Raw genomic sequence first — 23,932 nt, forward strand, 5'->3', positions numbered from 1 at the left:
CCATCATCCTCTCATCCTGATAAACAACCATTCTCCTCCCCATCATCCTCTCATCCTGATAAACAACATTCTCCTCCCCATCACCCTCTCATCCTGATAAACAACCATTCTCCTCCCCATCATCCTCTCATCCTGATAAACAACATTCTCCTCCCCATCATCCTCTCATCCTGATAAACAACCATTCTCCGCCCCATCATCCTCTCATCCTGATAAACAACATTCTCCTCCCCATCATCCTCTCATCCTGATAAACAACATTCTCCTCCCCATCACCCTCTCATCCTGATAAACAACATTCTCCTCCCCATCATCCTCTCATCCTGATAAACAACCATTCTCCTCCCCATCAACCTCTCATCCTGATAAACAACATTCCCCTAGCCAGGTTGCAAATATTTGCCGTCCGTCCAGGTAAGCAGGACGTCGAGATATTACTTCAAAACCAACCACTATGGGCAACGGTGAGCGCTATTACCATCAAGGGGTGGCAGGTAGCCTAGTGGTTAGAGCGTTGGACTAGTAACCGAAAGGTTGCTAGATCGAATCCCAGAGCTGACAAGGTAAAAAATATGTCATTCCGCCCCTGAACAAGGCAGTTAAGCCACTGTTCCTAGGCCGTCATTGTAAATAAGAATTTGTTCTTAATTAACTGACTTGCCTAGTTAAATAAATGTAGGCTTGGGGTTTGCTCACATCAGGTAACTGATGCATGCAGTAAAATAAAAATAAAAATACACCTTATGGAACAGCAGGGACAGACATACTTGCAAATGATAAGACGTGCACTCTACAAACACGTTCAAATCAAACTTTATTTGTCACATGCGCCGAATACAACAAGTGTAGACCTTACTGTGAAATGCTTACTTACAAGCCCTTAACCAATAGTTCAGTTACGGAAGAGTTAAGAAAATATTTACCATCTAGACTAAAGTAAAAAGTAATACAATAAGAATAACGAGGCTATATACAGGGGGCACCGGTAACGAGTCAGTGTGCAGGGGTACAGGTTAGTTGATGTTGTATTGTAAATATGTGATAGTGGAGTAGTGCCCTGAGGCAACTCAGTAAAAGTATTGGGTAAAGTGTTATGAAATGTAATGTCATGTAATATTTTAAACGGTATGTAACTGCCTGTCACACCCTGGCCTCTGTTATATTGATTTTCTTTATTAGTTTAGTTAGGTCAGGGTGTGACATGGGATGTTTGTGTGTTTTGTCTAGTTTAGGGTGGGTGATTGTTCCTGTGTCTGTGTCTACCACACGGGACTGTTTCGTTTGTTCGTTCGTTTGGGTAGTCTGTTCCTGTTTCATGCGTTCTTCGTGTTTATGTAAGTTCTTATGTTCAGGTCAGTCTACGTCGTTTGTTATTTTGTAATCAATTCAAGTGTTCTTCGTGTTTCGTCTTTATTTAAATAAATCAGTATGTCATCATACAACGCTGCGTTTTGGTCCGACCCTTACTCCTTCTCCTCATCCGAGGAGGAGGAATTAGACAGCCGTGACAGAATTACCCACCCGAACGGGACCAAGCAGCGTGTCAAGCGACAGCAGGAACATACACAGGATTTATGGCAATGGGAGCAGGATCTGGACTATACTACGTGGGAGGAGATCGACAGGTGGGCGATCGACCCAGGGCGAATGCCGGAGCCCGCCTGGGATTCTCTGGAACAGTGCGAGGAGGGATACCGGCGAATGGAGGCAGCACGACGACGCGGTAGGAAGCCTGTGAGTCAGCCCAAAAAATTTATTGGGGGGGGGGGGGGCTACAAGGGAGTGTGGCGAAGTCAGGTAGGAGACCTGCGCCAACTCCCCGAGCTTACCGTGGAGCGCGAAAGTACGGGCAGACACCGTGTTATGCGGTAGAGCGCACGGTGTCTCCTGTACGTGTGCATAGCCCGGTGCGGGTTATTCCACCTCCCTGCACTGGCAGGGCTAGATTGGGCATTGAGCCAGGTGCCATGAAGCCGGCTCAACGCGTCTGGTCTCCAGAGCGTCTCCTCTGGCCGGCATACATGGCACCAGCCTTACGCATGGTGTCCCCGGTTCGCCTACACAGCAGGCACTGAGCCTGCCCAACCTTACCTGGTTGTATGCTCCCCGTAGCCCGACCAGTGCGGGGAGGTGGAATAACCCGCACTGGTTGGGCTACGGGGAGCATACAACCAGGTAAGGTTGGGCAGGCTCAGTGCTCAAAGGAGCCAGTACGCTTGCACGGTCCGGTATATCCGGCGCCACCTTCCCGCCCCAGCCCAGTACCACCAGTGCCTACACCACGCACCAGGCTTCCAGTGCGTCTCCAGAGCCCTGTACGCACTGTTCCTTCTCCCCGCACTCGCCCTGAGGTGCGTGCCGTCAGCCCGGTACCTCCAGTTCCGGCACCACGCACCAGGCCTACTGTGCGCCTCAGCAGGGCAGAGTCGGCTGTCTGCCCAACGCCGCCTGCACTGCTCGTCTGCCCAGCACCGTCTGAGCCATCTGTCTGCCCAGCACCGTCTGAGCCATCTGTCTGCCCAGCGCCATCTGAGCCATCTGTCTGCCCAGCGCCGTCTGAGCCATCCGTCTGCCCAGCGCCTTCTGAGCCATCCGTCTGCCCAGCGCCTTCTGAGCCATCCGTCTGCCCAGCGCCTTCTGAGCCATCCGTCTGCCCAGCGCCTTCTGAGCCATCCGTCTGCCACGAGCCATTAGAGCCGCCCGTCTGTCCCGAGCCATTAGAGCCGTCCGTCAGTCAGGAGCCGCTAGAGCCGTCCGTCAGTCAGGAGCTGCCAGAGCCGCCAGCCAGTCAGGAGCTGCCAGAGCCGCCAGCCAGTCAGGAGCTGCCAGAGCCGCCAGCCAGTCAGGAGCTGCCAGAGCCGCCAGCCAGTCAGGAGCTGCCAGAGCCAGCCAGCCAGTCAGGAGCTGCCAGAGCTGCCCTACAGTCATGAGCTGCCCTCCAGTCATGAGCTGCCCTCCAGTCATGAGCTGCCCTCCAGTCATGAGCTGCCCTCCAGTCATGAGCTGCCCTACAGCCATGAGCTGCCCTACAGTCATGAGCTGCCCTACAGTCATGAGCTGCCCTTCAGTCATGAGCTGCCCTCCAGTCATGAGCTGCCCTCCAGTCATGAGCTGCCCTCCAGTCATGAGCTGCCCTACAGTCATGAGCTGCCCTACAGTCATGAGCTGCCCTACAGTCATGAGCTGCCCTCCAGTCATGAGCTGCCACTCAGTCCGGAGCTGCCACTCAGTCCGGAGCTGCCACTCAGTCCGGAGCTGCCACTCAGTCCGGAGCTGCCACCCAGTCCGGAGCTGCCACCCAGTCCGGAGCTGCTACTCAGTCCGGAGCTGCCATTAGTACAGAGTTGTCCCTCTGTCCTAAGCTACCTCTCTCCTGGGTTGTACTTGCGGGCTTCCAGCCTTGCTTCCGTGCTGCCTCCTCATATCGTCGCCTCTCCGCTTTAGATGCCTCCAGCTCCGCCTTGGGACGGCGACACTCTTCTGGCTCTGCCCAGGGTCCTTCCATGAGAACTTACATAACTTACATAACACGAAGCACGTAGGAACAGGTACAGACTATAACAAACGAACGAACAAACGCTACAGTCCCGTGTGGTGCGCAGACACAGACACGGACGACAATCACCCACAAACAAACAGTGAGAACAACCTACCTTAATATGACTCTCAATCAGAGGAAACGTCAAACACCTGCCTCTAATTGAGAGCCATACCAGGCAACCCAAAACCAACATAGAAACAGAAAACATAGACTGCCCACCCAAAACTCACGCCCTGACCAATAAACACATACCAAACAACAGAAAACAGGTCAGGAACGTGACAGTGGTTTATTGTTTTTTGTATTAGTTTGTATATTGTTCGTTTCGTCTTCGTCTCTAATAAAAGAAGATGTATTCATATCACTCTGCGTATTGGTCCGATCCATGCACCTCCTCAGACGAGGAGGAGAACGAACGTGACACTGCCTTAATGTTGCTGGACCCCAGGAAGAGTAGCTGCTGCCTTGGCAGGAACTAATGGGGATCCTTAACAAATGCAATCACAAATAAAAATCTTAATTAGCATTGGAGAAAGTGGTGGCGATGGATGTCATATAGAATGTGGGGTTAGTTGTCACTATCAAACACATTATTACTATATTGTTCGTGGACATTGCCACTGCCAGTATGCAGTATAATAAATCCCAAGCTATTTTATGCTGTTGCTATAGAGACCTCCATTACAAGTAAACACAAACAGCTTTGGCTGACATATCAAAATGTGTTGGGAATATGTAGTGTGGAGAACGTTTGCATATTGGTAAAACATTGCAGACATCAGAATAGAATGTTGACGCCTGGCCGACGTCTAAACGATGTAGAACTGTAGAATTTAGAATGTAGGCATTCTACACACATCTTTGAGACATCTTGCCATGAGCAAACCATGTCTAAACTGCTCAATGCATCATATGTACATCCATTGTGCAGAGGTATCTGTGCTATCTGGGTTTGTTGCCTCTCTCTCACTGTAACGGCTATCGTCATATTCTTCCTCCTCCTCGGACGAGGAGAGGCGAGACGGATCGGACCAATACGCAGAGTGGTTAGTGTTCATAATGATTTATTAAAACGAAACTGAATACTGAATTACAAAACAAATAAACGAAGTGCATAAACCGATACAGTACCGTGTGGTGCAACAAACACAGACACGGAAACAAACACCCACAAAACACATGTGAAACCCAGGCTGCCTAAGTATGATTCTCAATCAGGGACAACGATCGACAGCTGTCTCTGATTGAGAATCATACATCCCAACATAGAAAATCAAACATAGACAAACCCACCCAACTCACGCCCTGACCAACTAAATAAATACAAGAAAAAGGAAAACAGGTCAGGAACGTGACATAACCCCCCCCCCTTAAGGTGCGAACTCCGGGCGCACCAGCATAAACTCTAGGGGAGGGTCTGGGTGGGCGTCTGTCCACGGTGGCGGCTCTGGCGCTGGTCGTGGTCCCCACCCCACCATAGTCAAACCCCGCTTACGTGGCCTCCTCCCAATGGCCACCCTCCATGTCAATCCCACTATACCAAAGGGCAGCAAAGGACTGAGGGGCAGCTCCGGACTGAGGGACAGCACCGGACTGAGGGGCGGATCCTGGCTGGCTGGCTCTGGCGGATCCTGGCTGGCTGGCTCTGGCGGATCCTGGCTGGCTGGCTCTGGCGGATCCTGGCTGGCTGGCTCTGGCGGATCCTGGCTGGCTGGCTCTGGCGGATCCTGGCTGGCTGGCTCTGGCTGCTCCTGGCTGGCTGGCTCTGGCTGCTCCTGGCTGGCTGGCTCAGGCAGCTCCTGGCTGGCTGGCTCAGGCAGCTCCTGGCTGGACGGCTCTGGCAGCTCCTGGCTGGCTGGCTCAGACAGCTCCTGGCTGGACGGCTCAGGCAGCTCCTGGCTGGACGGCTCAGGCAGCTCCTGGCTGGACGGCTCTGGCTGCTCCTGGCTGGACGGCTCTGGCTGCTCCTGGCTGGACGGCTCTGGCTGGTCCTGGCTGGACGGCTCTGGCTGGTCCTGGCTGGACGGCTCTGGCTGGTCCTGGCTGGACGGCTCTGGCTGGTCCTGGCTGGACGGCTCTGAAGGCTCAGTACAGACGGGCAGCTCTGACGGCTCAGTACAGACGGGCAGCTCTGACGGCTCAGTACAGACGGACAGCGCTGGGCAGGCAGACAGTTCAGACAGCGCAGGCAGTTCAGACTCAGGCTGCGCTGGAGAGGAGGAAGGCTCTGACAGCGCTGGACAGGTGGGAGCAGCTGGAGAGAGAACCCGGAGAGACAGCCTGGTGCGGGGGGCTGCCACCGGAGGACTGGTACGTGGAGGTGGCACCGGGTATACCGGACCGTGAAGGAGGACACGCGCTCTTGAGCACCGAGCCTCCCCAACCCTGCCAGGTTGAATGTTCCCCGTAGCCCTGCCAGTGCGGCGAGGTGGAATAGCCCGCACTGGGCTATGCTGGCGAACCGGGGACACCATCTGTAAGGCTGGTGCCATGTACATGTTCATGGCACCCGGCTCGATGCCCAACCTAGCCCTACCAGTGCGGCGAGGTGGAATAGCCCGCACTGGGCTAAGCACGCGTACTGGGGACACCGTGCGCTTTACCGCATAACACGGTGTCTGACCAGTACGACGCCCTCTCACTCCACGGTAACCACGGGGAGTTGGCTCAGGTATCCTACCCGGCTTTGCCACACTCCGCGTGTGCCCCCTCCCAAGAAATTTTTGGGTCTGACTCTCGGGCTCCCAACCGCGTCGCCGCGCTGCCTCCTCATACCAGCGCCTCTCTGCCTTCGCTGCCTCCAACTCCGCCTTGGGACGGCGATATTCCCCTGGCTGGGCCCAGGGTCCTTTGCCGTCCAGAATCTCTTCCCAAGTCCAGGAGTCCTGGGTTTTTTTCCGCTGCTGTTGCCGCCCTTCTCCACTCCGCTTGGTCCTTTGGTGGTGGGTGTTTCTGTAACGGCTATCGTCATATTCTTCCTCCTCCTCGGACGAGGAGAGGCGAGACGGATCGGACCAATACGCAGAGTGGTTAGTGTTCATAATGATTTATTAAAACGAAACTGAATACTGAATTACAAAACAAATAAACGAAGTGCATAAACCGATACAGTACCGTGTGGTGCAACAAACACAGACACGGAAACAAACACCCACAAAACACACGTGAAACCCAGGCTGCCTAAGTATGATTCTCAATCAGGGACAACGATCGACAGATCGACGATCAACCCCATCTTTCACAGACTGGAACATGTTCCGGGATTCTTCCGATGACATTGAGGAGTACACCACATCAGTCACTGGCTTTATCAATAAGTGCATCGAGGACGTCGTCCCCACAGTGACTGTACGTACATACCCCAACCAGAAGCCATGGATTACAGGCAACATTCGCACTAAGCTAACAGGTAGAGCTGCCGCTTTCAAGGTGTGGGACTCTAACCCGGAAGCTTACAAGAAATCCTGCTATGCCCTGCAACGAACCATCAAACAGGCAAAGCGTCAATACAGGGCTAAGATTGAATCATACTACACCGGCTCCGACGCTTGGCTTATGTGGCAGGGCTTGCAAACTATTACAGACTACAAAGGGAAGCACAGCCGCGAGCTGCCCAGTGACACAAGCCTACCAGACAAGCTAAATCACTTCTATGCTCGCTTCGAGGCAAGCAAAACTGAGGCATGCATGAGAGCATCAGTTGTTCCGGACGACTGTGTGATCACGCTCTCCGTAGCCGACGTGAGTAAGACCTTTAAACAGGTCAACATACACAAGGCTGCGGGGCCAGATGGATTACCAGGACGTGTGCTCCGGGCATGTGCTGACCAACTGGCAGGTGTCTTCACTGACATTTTCAACATGTCCCTGATTGAGTCTGTAATACCAACATGTTTCAAGCAGACCACCATAGTCCCTGTGCCCAAGAACACTAAGGTAACCTGCCTAAATGACTACAGACCCGTAGCACTCACGTCAGTAGCCATGAAGTGCTTTGAAAGGCTGGTAATGGCTCACATCAACACCGTTATCCCAGAAACCCTAGACCCACTCCAATTTGCATACCGCCCAAACAGATCCACAGATGATGCAATCTCTATTGCACTACACACTGCCCTTTCCCACCTGGACAAAAGGAACACCTATGTGAGAATGCTATTCATTGACTACTAGCTCAGCATTCAACAGCATAGTGCCCTCAAAGCTCATCACTAAGCTAAGGATCCTGGGACTTAAACCCTCCCTCTGCAAATGGATCCCGGACTTCCTGACGGGCCGCCCCCAGGTGGTGAGGGTAGGTAGCAACACATCTTTCACGCTGATCCTCAACACTGGACCTCCCCAGGGGTGCGTGCTCAGTCCCCTCCTGTACTCCCTGTTCACCCACGACTGCATGGCCAGGCACAACTCCAACACCATCATTAAGTTTGCAGACGACACAACAGTGGTAGGCCTGATCACCGACAACGACGAGACAGCCTATAGGGAGGAGATCAGAGACCTGGCCTTAGTGGTGCCAGAATAACAACCTATCCCTCAACATAACCAAGACTAAGGAGATGATTGTGGACTACAGGAAAAGGAGGTCCGAGCATGCCCTCATTCTCATCGACGGGGCTGTAGTGGAGCAGGTTGAGAGCTTCAAGTTCCTTGGTGTCCACATCACCAACAAACTAGAATGGTCCAAACACACCAAGACAGTCGTGAAGAGGGCACGACAAAGCCTATTCCCCCTCAGGAAACGAAAAAGATTTGGCATGGGTCCTGAGATCCTCAAAAGGTTCTACAGCTGCAACATCGAGAGCATCCTGACTGGTTGCATCACTGCCTGGTACGGCAATTGCTCGGCCTCCGACCGCAAGGCACTACAGAGAGTAGTGCGTACGGCCCAGTACATCACTTGGGAAAAGCTGCCTGTCATCCAGGACAGGCGGTGTCAGAGGAAGGCCCTAAAAATTGTCAAAGACCCCAGCCACCCCAGTTATAGACTGTTCTCTCTACTACCACATGGCAAGCGGTACCGGAGTGCCAAGTCTAGGACAAAAAGGCTTCTCAACAGTTTTCACCCCCAAGCGATAAGACTTGTGAACAAGTAATCAAATGGCTACCCGGATTATTTGCATTGTGTGCCCCCCCCCCAACCTCTCTTTTACGCTGCTGCTACTCTTTGTTTATCATATATGCATTGTCACTTTAACTATACATTCATGTACATACTACCTCAATTGGCACGACCAACCAGTGCTCCCGCACATTGGCTGACCGTACTCTCTGCATGCATTTTGTCCCGACCACCCACCGCACTCTCTGTTCATCATATTTGCATAGTCACTTTAACCATATCTACATGTACAGTCGTGGCCAAAAGTTTAGAGAATGAAACAAATTTTAATTTCCACAAAATTTGGTGCTTCAGTGTCTTTAGATATTTTTGTCAGATGTTACTATGGAATACTGAAGTATAATTACAAGCATTTCATAAGTGTCAAAGGCTTTTATTGACAATTACATGAAGTTGATGCAAAGAGTCAATATTTTCAGAGTTGACCCTTCTTTTTCAAGACCTCTGCAATCCGCCCTGGCATGCTGTCAATTAACTTCTGGGCCACATCCTGACTGATGGCAGCCCATTCTTGCATAATCAATGCTTGGAGTTTGTCAGAATTTGTGGGTTTTTGTTTGTCCACCCGCCTCTTGTGGATTGACCACAAGTTCTCAATGGGATTAAGGTCTGGGGAGTTTCCTGGCCATGGACCCAAAATATCGATGTTTTGTTCCCCGAGCCACTTAGTTATCACTTTTGCCTTATGTCAAGGTGCTCCATCATGCTGGAAAAGGCATTGTTCGTCACCAAACTGTTCCTGGATGGTTGGGAGAAGTTGCTCCCGGAGGATGTGTTGGTACCATTCTTTATTCATGGCTGTGTTCTTAGGCAAAATTGTGAGTGAGCCCACTCCCTTGGCTGAGAAGCAACCCCACACATGAATGGTCTCAGGATGCTTTACTGTAGGCATGACACAGGACTGATGGTAGCGCTCACCTTGTCTTCTCCGGACAAGCTTTTTTCCGGATGCCCCAAACAATCGGAAAGGGGATTCATCAGAGAAAATAACTTTATCCCAGTCCTCAGCAGTCCAATCCCTGTACCTTTTGCAGAATATCAGTCTGTCCCTGATGTTTTTCCTGGAGAGAAGTGGCTTCTTTGCTGCCCTTCTTGACACCAGGCCATCCTCCAAAAGTCTTCTCCTCACTGTGCGTGCAGATGCACTCACACCTGCCTGCTGCCATTCCTGAGCAAGCTCTGTACTGGTGGTGCCGCGATCCCACAGCTGAATCAACTTTAGGAGATGGTCCTGGTGCTTGCTGGACTTTCTTGGGCGCCCTGAAGCCTTCTTCACAACAATTGAACTGCTCTCCTTGAAGTTCTTGATGATCCGATAAATGTTGATTTAGGTGCAATCTTACTGGCAGCAATTTCCTTGCCTGTGAAGCCCTTTTGTGTAAGGCAATGATGACGGCACGTGTTTCCTTCCAGGTAACCATAGTTGACAGAGGAAGAACAATGATTCCAAGCACCACCCTCCTTTTGAAGCTTCCAGTCTGTTATTTGAACTCAGTCAGCATGACAGAGTGATCTCCAGCCTTGTCCTCGTCAACACTCACACCTGGGTTAACGAGAGAATCACTGACATGATGTCAGCTGGACCTTTTGTGGCAGGGCTGAAATGTAGTGGAAATGTTTTTTGGGGATTCAGTTCATTTGCATGGCAAAGAGGGACTTTGCAATTAATTGCAATTCATCTGATCACTCTTCATAACATTCTGGAGTATATTGAAATTGCCATCATACAAACTGATGCAGCAGACTGTGAAAATTTATATTTGTGTCATTCTCAAAACTTTTGGCCACGACTGTACATACTACCTCAATCAGCCTGACTAACCGGTGTCTGTATATAGCCTCTCTACTGCTGTTTTCAACTGTCTTTTTAATGTTGTTTTATTTCTTTACTTACCTATTGTTCACTTAATTCCTTTTTTGCACTATTGGTTAGAGCCTGTAAGTAAGCATTTCACTGTTGTACTCGGCGCACGTGACAAATAAACTTTGATTTGATTTGAAGATGTGAGTATACAAATGAGCACCATTTCAACCCAGAACCTTGGTCTTTCCCATTAATGTTGAAAAGAGTCTTGTAAGATATCCTGGTGCTGAGAAATACACACAAGAGTAAACGTGTGACAACCAACCCTGGTCTCCCCTAACCTCCAAAATCTACATTTTTGGACAAAACATCGGATTCTGCAGTGAAACTGTGAGAGCTTGTTGCTTGAGACACCATCTGAGACACACACATGCATTCACACACTTACAAACACACACGCACACACTCAAACATATACCACACACACACAATTGTGTATATCAACATTCAAACATAAAACTGTTCAAACCTTAATATTGTGCTTTGTCTCTAATCCCAAACAATAATCCCTAACTTTAACCTTTCACCTCTGACCCCTGACCTTGACCCTATTTGAGGAGAAAGTCCAGACTCCTCTCGACAGTTGTAAATGCATGGAACCCTTTCATCCCTTTCTCTTCCAGACAGAATCCTCTCCTCTGACTGTGGAATCTCAATGGAACACCTGGGGGGTCTGGACTAACTCAACCACAGATGCTGTCATACCACCAAAGATCAACCATATGGAATCACTGAGGAGGAGGATGGAGAGAGAGAGAGTGAAAGAGAGAGAGAGAGAGAGAGAGAGAGAGAGAGAGAGAGAGAGAGAGAGAGAGAGAGAGAGAGAGAGAGAGAGAGAGAGAGAGAGAGAGAGAGAGAGAGAGAGAGAGAGAGAGAGTGTGTGAAAGAGAGAGAGAGAGAGAGAGAGAGAGAGAGAGAGAGAGAGAGAGAGAGAGAGAGAGATACCAGATACCAGTTCCAGATATATCTCTATAACCTGGTAGTTACATTGCAGTTAGCCTGTTTGTTAACCAGGCTAAGAACATGCCATTAAAGAAACAAGGCTGGGAACAAATACTGATTAAGGCTCAATATGACCTTTGAGCACTGGAATGCAGTCTCCTATATCCCTGCAATAACCTAGCCAGGCCACGTAAGCCCTATGACTCCCTACTCTCGTCATACAGGACGCCCCAGGCCCACAGGGAGTACACACACACTCAGAGGTAGGGTATGACAAACATTGTGAAATGTTTGGAGGGATCAAAATGTAATTTCCCTGGGCTCCCTGACCTTATAACCCACTATCATCAAGCAGACAAAAGAGAAGTTTCCATTTGAGTCACAACTGCTTGAACAACCTGTTCCAGCTCAGTGCAATGTCTGACTGTATAGTGATTTAGTAGTGAATGGAGTCTGTTTCTTCATTCTGGTTCAGTAGTTAAGGTTTCTCTGCCATGTTGGTTCACTAACTGTGGAGTTGCCGTGGTTAATCCTACCATGTTGGGTTTGTTGTCACTGGACCAGCAGACAGTGCTGAGGCTGGGGTAGACGTCAGACCAGCCAGCCTCGGTACAGTTCCTACTGATGTTGCCTAAAAGAGAGAACATACAGGAATAGAAGGAGGGATTGTCAGGAATCGAGAATTTGCCCAAGGTGTGAAAATGCAAAGATAAGGCCAACACATAATATATTTTAAAATGTTTAATAGACAGATAGACATACAGACGGGTGCAACGGGAGACAGACACGGTCCTCTGGATAGTCTCGCAGCAATCTACTGCCGAGTGAAGAACAAACCACTCGTAATATGCTCATTCCTTATCTGTTGGTTCCCTCAGTGCCAGGCCCAGACCATGACAACAGTGGGTCAGAGTGAACTGTAGATGATTCTATCTTCTGGACAGACCTTTAGCTGGGTTACAGCCACCGGCCTAAGCCTCAGGAGAAGGTCTCTCAGGGTGCTAAATCCTGCTTTATGGTGACCCCTAACCTCAGAGTGGGGTCATCGAGAGGCCACTAATACATTTAATTTGCAACTATAATTTTTATCCTGACAGGATGTACAGTATGGCTTATGGAATGATTGAGGTACAGCGGGATGGAGGAATAGATTTGTGTTTACCTTGTCGTCCGAAGAGGTGTGTGAGAGCAGGGGGGCAGGAGAGAGTCACCACCTCCCCTACTGCTGCTGGGGCCCAACACGAAATGTTGTCCCATAGGCCACCACAGCCTACACACACACACACACACACACACACACACACACACACACACACACACACACACACACACACACACACACACACACACACACACACACACACACACACACACACACACACACGCCAAACAAACACACACACCCCGTGGGAAAGCAGACACAGGTCACAGGCGTTAGGGAACCCTGTGTACCAACAGATATGATTCTGTCCACTTTCACTACAGCTACGCTTGGTGTAAACACGTACAAACAGTTAATAAGTGTGTGTGTGTGTGTGTGTGTGTGTGTGTGTGTGTGTGTGTGTGTGTGTGTGTGTGTGTGTGTGTGTGTGTGTGTGTGTGTGTGTGTGTGTGTGTGTGTGTGTGTGTGTGTGTGTGTGTGTGTGAGAGAGAGAGAGAGAGCAAGAGAGAGAGAGAATGTGTCTACCTGCAGGCTCCATGGATTGTTTCTTCAGCTCATAGTGACATACTAGCTCTGCCCTCTGCAGCTCCCAGAGGAAGTGACACGTGGGATTTCTCCCGCTGACTTTCTAGACAGAGGGAGTAGAAAGACAGTCAATGGATGTGTCTCAACGGTCTTAACTGCCTACACTCCCCGTCTTCTCTCCTCGTTTTCTCTTTTCTTCTCCTCATCTCCTTCACTCATCTATTTAGGCAGACATATTGGCTGTACCATTTGGAATATTGAACTACATGAGAAACACTGTGGGAGAGGGAGAAAGACATAAGGGTGGAAAGAGAGAGGGGGAGTGTAAAGAGAGATGGAAAAGAGACAGAGCGAGAGAGAGATTCTTGCATTCCTTTGGACAGAGCTCACTGTGTGGAGAGGGTTAAAGGCATTGGGTACTTATCGTGACCACAGGCAACAGGAACATCCAAACAAACAAACCAAGAACAACCCCCTCCACTTAACACAAACACACAGCCAGACACACACACAGCCATCCCTGTGCTAGGTATGTCTTCTGACTTGCAGGCTTTAGGATATTCACTTACAGACAAACATAAACTGTGTGTGGGGTTCATATGCTTGTATTGTGTGTGCATGTGTGCATGTGTGTATGTGTGCATCCGTGCGTGTGAGTAGTTAAGCTGGGTGATCTATGAAGTTTATATTGTGAATTAACGCTTCGCTCTGCCACAGTTCAGGACTATCATTGTGATTACACCTTTCACTCCTTGCCACTCCTTCCCCTGCATCGGCCGCATCCTCTTGGCATCTATGTTCCTTTTGGAGCTGATTTATCAACTCTACTGTCACCAGAACACAAACAACCAATAACCCACAACCTCATTACTGTCTCAACCAATCACACAGTTCCTCATTACTGTCTCAACCAATCACACGTTATCTCACCACTACCAATGGAAACGTGTAACATCCTATAATATGTAATTTATTTATTGCACACAAAATTCAAATTCTCAATATCCTGACACTGTGCGGGTTTCCGAGAGAGAGAGAGGAATGGAGAGAAACAAAGAGAGAGAGAGAGAGAGACACAGACAGACAGACAGACAGACAGACAGACAGACAGACAGACAGACAGACAGACAGACAGACAGACAGACAGACAGACAGACAGACAGACAGACAGACAGACAGACAGACAGACAGAGAGTAGTCTCTCTAGACATCCAGGTTGCCTCCCACAATTTTCAAATATTCCGGTTTAACACGTCTGTATGTAATAGAACGTCAGTTTGGTATAGAGGAACTAAGTCATTACCTTATTCGCTTGAACAAAATACTAAATAGTAGCTAGCAAGATTGAGATCACAGAGATTACTTTTAATGAGTGCATTTCGCTAGTGGCTAGTTTGCTTCAACTACTTTCACAAGAACCACTGCAAAGGTTTTGCCTGCAAACTTTGTTTTTTAATCGCGATGTTCTGGCATGTCTGCCTCGTGATTTGTTGGGAGAGTTATCTGTCTGAAGAGAACCCACCCTGGATCAAATTAAGTAACAATAGGATTAACCAACACATTTTTAGCTTAAAAGTGTCAATTGGGGTCATTTTTTACACCAAATTGATAATGATTGCAAAGACACCCTCTGTCAAGCAGTAACAGTTTACATTTTAATATCCTTTTGTAACACAGGTAAATGGTTTAAATTCCCCAAAATAAGGGGGGAATTTCACACATTTTCACACATTTATAGTCAATATTTTGTATTTTTTTCATGTTTTTAATAGATATTTTGATCAATTTCATCCTTAGCCACTTGTTATGAACATGTGTCTGTTATTCATTCAAAGTGCTGTGTTTCTGTGGTGCTCCGAGACTGATAAATTGCCGATTAAGCTAATCTGACATACCGGTACGACCTAAAATGGCCACCGATATGGGCGATACTGTAACGGCTGTCATCCTCTTCTTCCTCTGAAGAGGTGTAGCAAGGATCGTACCAATACGCAGCGTGGTAGGTGTCCATGTTTTAATATGGAAAACTGAACATGAACACAAATACAAAAACAATAAACGTGAACAAACCGAAACAGTCCCGTGTGGCACAAACACTGACAAAGGAAACAATCACCCACAAAATACCCAAAGAACATGGCTGCCTAAATATGGTTCCCAATCAGAGACAACGATAAACACCTGCCTCTAATTGAGAACCAATCTAGGCAACCATAGACTTACATAAACACCTAGAATGAACCCAACCCCATAAATCTACAAAAAAAACCTAGACAGTACAAACACCCTAGACGAGACAAAAACACACAAACCACCCTCGTCACACCCTGACCTAACCAAAATAATAAAGAGAACAAAGATAACTAAGGCCAGGGCGTGACAGATACGTGCGCCGGTGCCATCAGACTTTTACTGTGCCTTCAGATAATATTCACACCCCTTGACTTTTCCATATTTTGTTGTATTGACTTTAAAATATATTCAATTGAGTTTATCCCATAACGTCAAAGTGGAATGATGTTTTTCTACATTTTTATAAATTAATAAAAATTAAAAACTGAATTGTCTTTAGTCAATAAGTATTCAACTCCTTTGTTATGGCAAGCCTAAATAAGTACAGAAGTAAAAATGTGCTTAACAAGTCACATAATAAGTTGAATGAACACACTGTGTGCAATAATAGTGTTTAACATGATTTTTTAATGACTACTTCATCTCTGTACCCCACACATACAATTATCTGTAAGGTCCCTCAGTTGAGCAGTGAAACACAGATTCAACCACAAAGACCAGGGAGGGTTTCCAATTTGCACCTATTGGGAGATGGGTTAAAAAAAGCATACATTGAATATCCCTTTGAGCATGGTGAAGGTATTAATTACGCTTAGGATGGTGTATCAAAACACCCAGTCACTACAACGATACAGGTGTCCTTCCTAACTCAGTTGCCGGAGAGGAAGGAAACCGCTTAGGGATTTCACCATGAGGCCAATGGTGACTTTAAAACAGTTACAGAGTTTGTCTTTGATAGGAGAAAACTGAGGATAGATCAACTACATTGTATTTACTCCACAATACCAAACTAATTAACAAAGTGAAAAGGAAGCTTGTACAGAATAAAAATAAACATGTATCCTGTTTTTAACAAGGCACTAAAAGAAAAACTGCAAAAAATGTGGCAAGCAATTCACTTTTTGTCCTGAATACAAAGTTTTATGTTTGAGACATATCCAATACAACACATTACTGAGTACCACTCTCCATAGTGGTAGGTGCATCATGTTATGGGTATGCTTGTAATCGTTAAGGATGGGGAGTTATTCAGGATAAAAAATAGAATGGAGCTAAGCACAGGCAAAATCCTAGAGGAAAATCTGGTTCAGTCTGCTTTCCACCAGACACTGGGAGATTAGTTCACCTTTCAGCAGGACCATAACCTCAAACACAAGACCAAATATACACTTGAGTTGCTTACCAAGATGACAGTGAATGTTCCTCAGTGGCCGAGTTACAGTTTTGACTTAAATCTGGCAAGACCTGAAAATGGTTGTCTAGCAATGATCAACAACCAATTTGACAGAACTTCAAAAATTTTGAAAAGATTCATGGGCAAATGTTGCACAATCCAGGTGTGGAAAGGTCTTAGACACTTACCCAGAAAGACTCACAGCCGTAATCGCTGCCAAAGATCCTTCTACAAAGTATCGACTCAGGGGTGTGAATACTTACGTAAATTAGATATATGTATTTCATGTTCAATAAATTTGCAAAGATTTCTAAAAACATGTTTTCACTTTGTCATTATGGGGTATTGTGTGTACAGTTGAAGTCGGAAGTTTACATACACCTTAGCCAAATACATTTAAACTCAATTTTTCACAATTCCTGACATTTAATCCTAGTAACAATTCCATGTCTTAGGTCAGTTAGGATCACCACTTCATTTTAAGGATGTGAAATGTCAGAATAATAGTAGAGAGAATTATTTATTTCAGCTTTTATTTCTTTCATCAAATTCCCAGTGGGTCAGAAGTTTACATACATTCAATTAGTATCTGGTAGGATTGCCTTTAAATTGTTTAACTTGGGTCAAACGTTTCAGGTAGCCTTCCACAAGCTTCCCACAATAAGTTGGGTGAATTTTGGCACATTCCTCCTGACAGAGCTGGTGTAACTGAGTCAGGTTTGTAGGCCTCCTTCCTCGCACACACTTTTTCAGTTCTGCCCACAACTTTTCTATAGGATGGAGGTCAGGGCTTTGTGATGGCCACTCCAATACCTTGACTTTGTTGTCTTTAAGCCATTTTGCCACAACTTTGGAAGTATGCTTGGGGTCATTGTCCATTTTGAAGACACATTTACGACCAAGCATTAACTTCCCGACTGATGTCTTGAGATGTTGCTTCAATATATCCACATAATTTTCCTCCCTCACGAGGCCATCTATTTTGTGAAGTGCACCAGACCCTCCTGCAGCAAAGCACCCCCACAACATGATGCTGCCACCCCCGTGCTTCACGGTTGGGATGGTGTTCTTTGGCTTGCAAGCCTCCCCCTTCTTCATCCAAACATAACGATGTTCATTATGGCCAAACAGTTATATTTTTGTTTCATCAGACCAGAGGACATTTCTCCAAAAAGTACGATCTTTGTCCCCATGTGCAGTTGCAAACCGTAGTCTGGCTTTTTTATGGCGGTTTTGGAGCAGTGGCTTTTTCCTTGCTGAGCGCCCTTTCTGGTTATGTCAATATAGGACTCGTTTTACTGTGGATATAGATACTTTTGTACCTGTTTCCTCCAGTATCTTCACAAGGTTCTTTGCTGTTGTTCTGGGATTGATTTGCACTTTTCGCACCAAAGTATGTTCATCTCTAGGAGACAGAACGCGTCTCCTTCCTGAGCGGTATGACGGCTGCGTGGTCCCATGGTGTTTATACTTGCGTACTATTATTTGTACAGATGAACGTGGTACCTTCAGGCGTTTGGAAATTGCTCCCAAGGATGAACTAGACTTGTGGAGGTCTACAATTATTTTTCCGAGGTCTCAGTTGATTTCTTTTGATTTTCCCATGATGTCAAGCAAAGAGGCACTGAGTTTGAAGGTTGGTCTTGAAATACATCCACAGGTACACCTCCAATTGACTCATATGATGTCAATTAGCCTATCAGAAGGTTCTAAAGCCATGACATCATTTTCTGGAATTTTCCAAGCTGTTAAAAGGCACAGTCAACTTAGTGTATGTAAACTTCTGACCCACTGGAATTGTGATACAGTGAATTATAAGTGAAATAATCTGTCTGTAAACAATTGTTGGAAAAATTACTTGTGTCATGCACAAAGTAGATGTCCTATCCAACTTGCCAAAACTTAAGTTTGTTAAAAATAAATTTGTGGAGTTGTTGAAAAACGAGTTTTAATGACTCCGACATAAGTGTATGTAAACATCCGACTTCAACTGTAAATGGGTGATTATTATAATAATTTTTTTATCAATTTTGAATTCAGGCTGTAAGACAACACAATGTGGAATATGTCCTGGGGTATGAATACTTTCTGAAGGCCCTCTAGCATACCATGAAAGAACGCTATGGGCTAACAACTCACTTCCAATTGCATCTGACTGATGAGAATCTCAACTTGGTATAAAGACATATAAAGACTGGAAACTAAATATACATTTACATTCTTTTGTTTCTTTTCAGGTATAGTGGCTCTATATTTTTCAGAGTACATAAATCTACCTGTATGTCAGATGTCACAACGTTTACCATTGCGTCCACATTGTCAGCTTAGCTGTCCACCACTGATAGGCTTTTACAAAGGAGAGATAATTTTTCATTCCTCCATATTATCACAGAAATCACGGTAGGCCTAAATAGTTTTTGTTGTTGTCAGTTACTAGTTGCTTGACAAAGTCTTAAAATTTCTGAGGGATAAAAGAAAACTTGGAAATGACTGAATAAGCACAACATAGATCAATCAATTGATATTTCACACAAATATCAATGTGTCTGACTACTACTTTATTATTTTAAATAAAGATGTATAACATAATAGACTCAAGTAAGAACAACTTATTAATAAGTGTTAGATTGACTTGAAATAATCATAAATTGTAAAAACTCAATAACGTTAGATTAGCAGAGCAGATAAATAAAGTTATATTTACTCAATAACCTAATATTTGTTAACAATACTCAAAAACATTAAGTTATAAGAACATCCGCTTTACATCAGAGTGAGTACCACATATATGATTTGAGTTCTACAGGCAGTTGGAGATGTTTGAGTAACACTTATTCAATTGGTTTAATGAGTTGGGCAATTACTTTCTACAGTGCACCTAGCCAGTGGCGACCCGCCATTGTTTACAAACCTGTTTTGAGGCCCATCTGTTCTGCACGTTATTTTGGCATTAATACGTGTCACATATCAGTTTACAAACATGTAAAAAAAAAATATATATATATATAATTAAGTTAATAAAGCCGCATACAAACATGGTCTCTTTTTTGTTTTCTTGAGTAAGGCAGCTCCACAATGCAAGTGTTTCAGCCTAGCTCAGTGCTTTCTGTGGTGGTGGGCCAGCCAGCGGAAAATACGGATCATAGGAGTTGGTAATGTTCTCTAGTTGCGCAGTGATTGGCTCAGTGTTCTGTCACTCATGAGGACACTACATCACCGCTCGAAAATTCAAGCCCCTTGGGTGCTGTCATCGACTTACATTAGAAGTGCCCATCCAAAAGGCTCAAGGTCATTGGCCACAGATAAAATATCTACCTTGGACTGATCATGTCAACATCATACTTTCAAAATATTAGCTAGCAAGCTAAACAAGCAGTCATCATCATGAATCATGTCCACAATCTACTGGTAAATCCTTTTCAATCCTTGTCATATGAAGAAAAATTATAGATAAAACTTATCGGAGCTCATCGGCCATTGGACATAAACATTACACAACAAGTTGGAAATCGCTAATTCTACATTGAGTGGTTTGGAAGGAATCAGTGGCTAACTGTAAGCGTTGCAAAGCAATCACTATCCTGCTATTAAGTGGAGTGGCTGTGTGGTCCAAGTCTGGTTTTAATGGTCTCTTTCCAGGCTTAAAAGGATAAACATTCACATGACATTCATATGACTTCTGCCGCATTCAAAACATCTGGAAACTTGGAACTGGGAAATGTAAGAGTTCAAGACAACTGGCAACTCTGACAAAAACGAGCCCCGACTGGGAAAATACATTTTGAACAGTCATCCAACTCGGAATTCCAGATAAGGAACTCAGGCTTCTTCCTAGAGCTCCGACCTGAAGATCACTGACATCATGATTCAACCTTGTTTTTTTCCCCGGGGTTGTTTTGAAAGCACCATAAATCCAGAGAATGCCAGACTTTGATGCCAAAATTTGCCCACAAGGACCGCCGCGCCACCTTCCTGTTCAAGTGAGCACAGCACAACAAGGTGAGTCCAAAAATGTATTGTATGCTGCTGTGTAAATTATGTAATATGCCAGGGAGATATGTATACTGTAGCTAAGAAAGTAATACTAAGTGTTTGTAAGCTGTTAGTAGCCCATGTGCCTCACCCTAATAATTTGGTCCCTTTTCCCATCATGACTTAGCCTACTGTTCTGACTTGGTGGTGCACATGTAGCCATTAGCCTGTTTTAGAGAAATGTAATCATTGAATATTGTAATTGTAAGAGCTTTGATTGTCTGCTTATATGCCCCCTTTTTTTATCGTACGGTTCGGACTTGTTGTACAGGTAGAACACTGTAAGAACGGCCCATGTTCTGAATTCTGTCACTGTACATTTCAAAAGTGCTAAACAAATAGTTAAATTGGCTACGTCCATCCTAGCTCACTCATTAATATTTTAACCGAAATTATGGATTGGCTTTTATAAGCTGTGATCCCCTAATGCCAAAGTTTGTACATCTAAATTGTCAGTAGAAACCACATTTCTTAAAGCAAGTCAGCCATATCAGCTATGTTTTTTAAAAGACAGTAAACAAGGCTGAATTAACTGTTTCACTGCCAGACAAGGCTCTGCTGATAGCCAGGTGTAGTGGGATAAGGATTCACTCCATGGTGCTGAAAAGAAAGCTCTGCGGTTGGGACAGCTTTATGTAGGCCCTAACAGTTTGTGGACACCGTTTGTCACCGTTATAGTGCAATTAATGTATTGTTTAGTATTGTGTAGTGGCTTTGCTGTTATGCAAGTATTTTTATTTTTGTCCCACCAAGATTTACATGCTAAAATCGCCACAGAACCTACCTATAGTTGACATCTACTCACCACACGTAAAAGGCAGAGCGCGAGGAACAGCAGACCGACCCGTGACCGCTCCATGGTTGCAGGGCGCGCACGAGCAAGTAGTACTCCGAAATGTCCAAGCGCACCGTGGGGTCTTGTCACACTTAGCGGAACTCATGGGATCCCTCTCAGGGCGCAGCTCGAGGGTAGAGCCCGCATAATATTTAACCCCGAAAAATCAATAAGTCATCAGACACCGAAAAAAGTACACATTAAAATGTCATCAGTCAATTGGTGTTGGGGAAGAAAATAATCACAGCTTGTAAACGCAACAAAAAAAACGTTCCACGAGGTGTCCGTTAAAATCGTCCAGAAAGCTGTTTGTACTGGTATGGAGAGAAAGAAGGAGAGAGAGAAAAACAGGGAGACTATGAAAAAGAAAGAGAATGCTGGAAAGGTGGGGAGTCAGTCGGAGCCACAGAAAGCTCTGAGGGCAGCTATCAGAAGTGAGGCGGAGGTCGGTTTGACAGCAGAGATCTCTTTCCCGTTAACTTATGGCACTGCGCGTTCCCGTCAACTCCGTCCAGCCTCTGCCCACGCTACCGAGGCAGTCAGTGGGCTCAATAACAACAGCACTCACTCTCACACACAGAGAAAAAGAGAACGATAAATAGAGAGAGAGAGAGACATTGTATAAGGCTGGGGTTGGGGTCAAGGGCAATTATTCAGTCTTAGACAAGGTAACTCATCACATGACCACTTCTGTCACATTAAGTCCCTGGATGGTTCGTTTATTTTCTTCAAAAAGAGAAGATGTGTTGTAGTTTCTGTTCAGTGTACTAAAACTGTGGTTCTGGTTAAGGACAGAGATTAGGCCTAGTAGCCTACTCCCTAGACTCCTAGTCTCCAATCATTTCTGTCTGGATGGCAAAGATAATCAGTTGTCTAAAGGGTATTTAGCTTGTTTGGAGTAGGACTATGAGGTATGAGTTGAGGGTCAGAGTGAAGGACATGTAGCTTAGGTTTACCTGCCTGGTGTGTCCTCTCCCCCGCCTTCAGTTTACAGCACCACCACAGGGACCTCTAGCGGCCTTCACCTGAACTACACTCTACATGCTCGTAGTCTTAGAAACCTGATAGCTGATAGTGCTCTGTAATGCCAGACTGACTGTCAGATAATTATAATGAAAGATAGATGTCCCATCAGAGGTACTCTGGTGTATTCCTGTGAGGATAAAAGAGAAGAAGAGAGGAGAGAGGGGAGAAGAGGAGAGAGAGGGTAAGGAGAAGAACAGAGAAAGGAGAGGGGGAGGGGAGTCGATTGAGAGGAGAGAACAGCATATAGTGAAAAGAGGAGAAGAGAGGAGAGAACAGTATAGAGTGAAAAGAGAAGAGAGGAGAGAACAGCATAGAGTGAAAAGAGGAGAAGAGAGAACAGCATAGAGTGAAGAGGAGGAGAGAGAACAGCATAGAGTGAAGAGGAGAGAGAACAGCATAGAGTGAAGAGGAGGAGAGAGAACAGCATAGAGTGAAGAGGAGAGAGAACAGCATAGAGTGAAGAGCAGGAGAGAGAACAGCATAGAGTGAAGAGCAGGAGAGAGAACAGCATAGAGTGAAAAGAGGAGAAGAGAGAACAGCATAGAGTGAAGAGGAGAGAGAACAGCATAGAGTGAAGAGGAGAGAGAACAGCATAGAGTGAAGAGGAGAGAGAACAGCATAGAGTGAAGAGCAGGAGAGAGAACAGCATAGAGTGAAGAGAGAACAGCATAGAGTGAAGAGGAGGAGAGAGAACAGCATAGAGTGAAGAGGAGGAGAGAGAACAGCATAGAGTGAAGAGCAGGAGAGAGAACAGCAGAGTGAAAAGAGGAGAAGAGAGAACAGCATAGAATGAAGAGGAGAGAGAACAGCATAGAATGAAGAGGAGAGAACAGCATAAAGTGAAGAGGAGAGAACAGCATAGAGTGAAGAACAGCATAGAATGAAAAGAGGAGACGAGAGGATGAAATTCCAGTGATAAACTCATCCCAGCTGTGTTCTGTCTGCCTCACAGATCATTCAGTCATTTACGAGTTTAATGTGATGATGAAGAATGTCTTTATACCATAACAACATTCACATGGCTGAGAGCGAGAGAAAGAGAGAGAAATAAAGAGAGAGATTCAGTCCTCACACAACCACTTCTGTCACATTAAGTCCCTGGAAGGTTCGATTTAACAGCCTGAGATGGTCTTAAAGGAGTTGTGGTATTGTCCATGACAAGAGGGTGGGGAAAGGGAGTGAGAAAGAAAGAAAAGAGGGAGAGTGATAGTCTCAGATCTTTGAAAGTCCCTCATTTTTAACAGCTCATGTCATATCAACTCATACCCCAAAATGTTATTGACTCATCCTTGTAGTTGTGGCCAAAGCATAAATTAGAGACAACCCACCCGGTTTGGAAATATTTTGACGACGTTTCCTAATATATAACATCCATCAGATTGTCTGTTTTCACAGTTCTCCTCTTTCTTTCTCCCTA

General features: G+C 46.0%; 1 protein-coding gene across 2 annotated transcripts in view; it reads right to left on the bottom strand.

The window, feature by feature from the left end:
• The window catches only part of LOC120027767 (vasoactive intestinal polypeptide receptor 2-like), a 26,843-nt gene extending 4,876 nt beyond the window's left edge, over positions 1-21,967 (bottom strand). The window contains exons 1-4 of one of the 2 annotated variants that reach the window (XM_038972787.1): positions 21,460-21,967; positions 13,157-13,255; positions 12,632-12,739; positions 12,006-12,100 (exon numbers count right to left, since the gene is read on the bottom strand). In XM_038972787.1, the coding sequence (XP_038828715.1) occupies positions 12,006-12,100; positions 12,632-12,739; positions 13,157-13,255; positions 21,460-21,595 (438 nt within the window). In that variant the 5' untranslated portion in view covers positions 21,596-21,967. Of the gene's footprint in view, positions 1-12,005; positions 12,101-12,631; positions 12,740-13,156; positions 13,260-21,459 lie in introns of both variants that reach the window. The other variant, XM_038972788.1, reaches the window with a different exon arrangement.
• Positions 21,968-23,932: the final 1,965 nt, after the last annotated feature.

Source organism: Salvelinus namaycush, chromosome 33 (assembly GCF_016432855.1).
Source record: "Salvelinus namaycush isolate Seneca chromosome 33, SaNama_1.0, whole genome shotgun sequence".
NCBI lineage: Eukaryota > Metazoa > Chordata > Actinopteri > Salmoniformes > Salmonidae > Salvelinus > Salvelinus namaycush.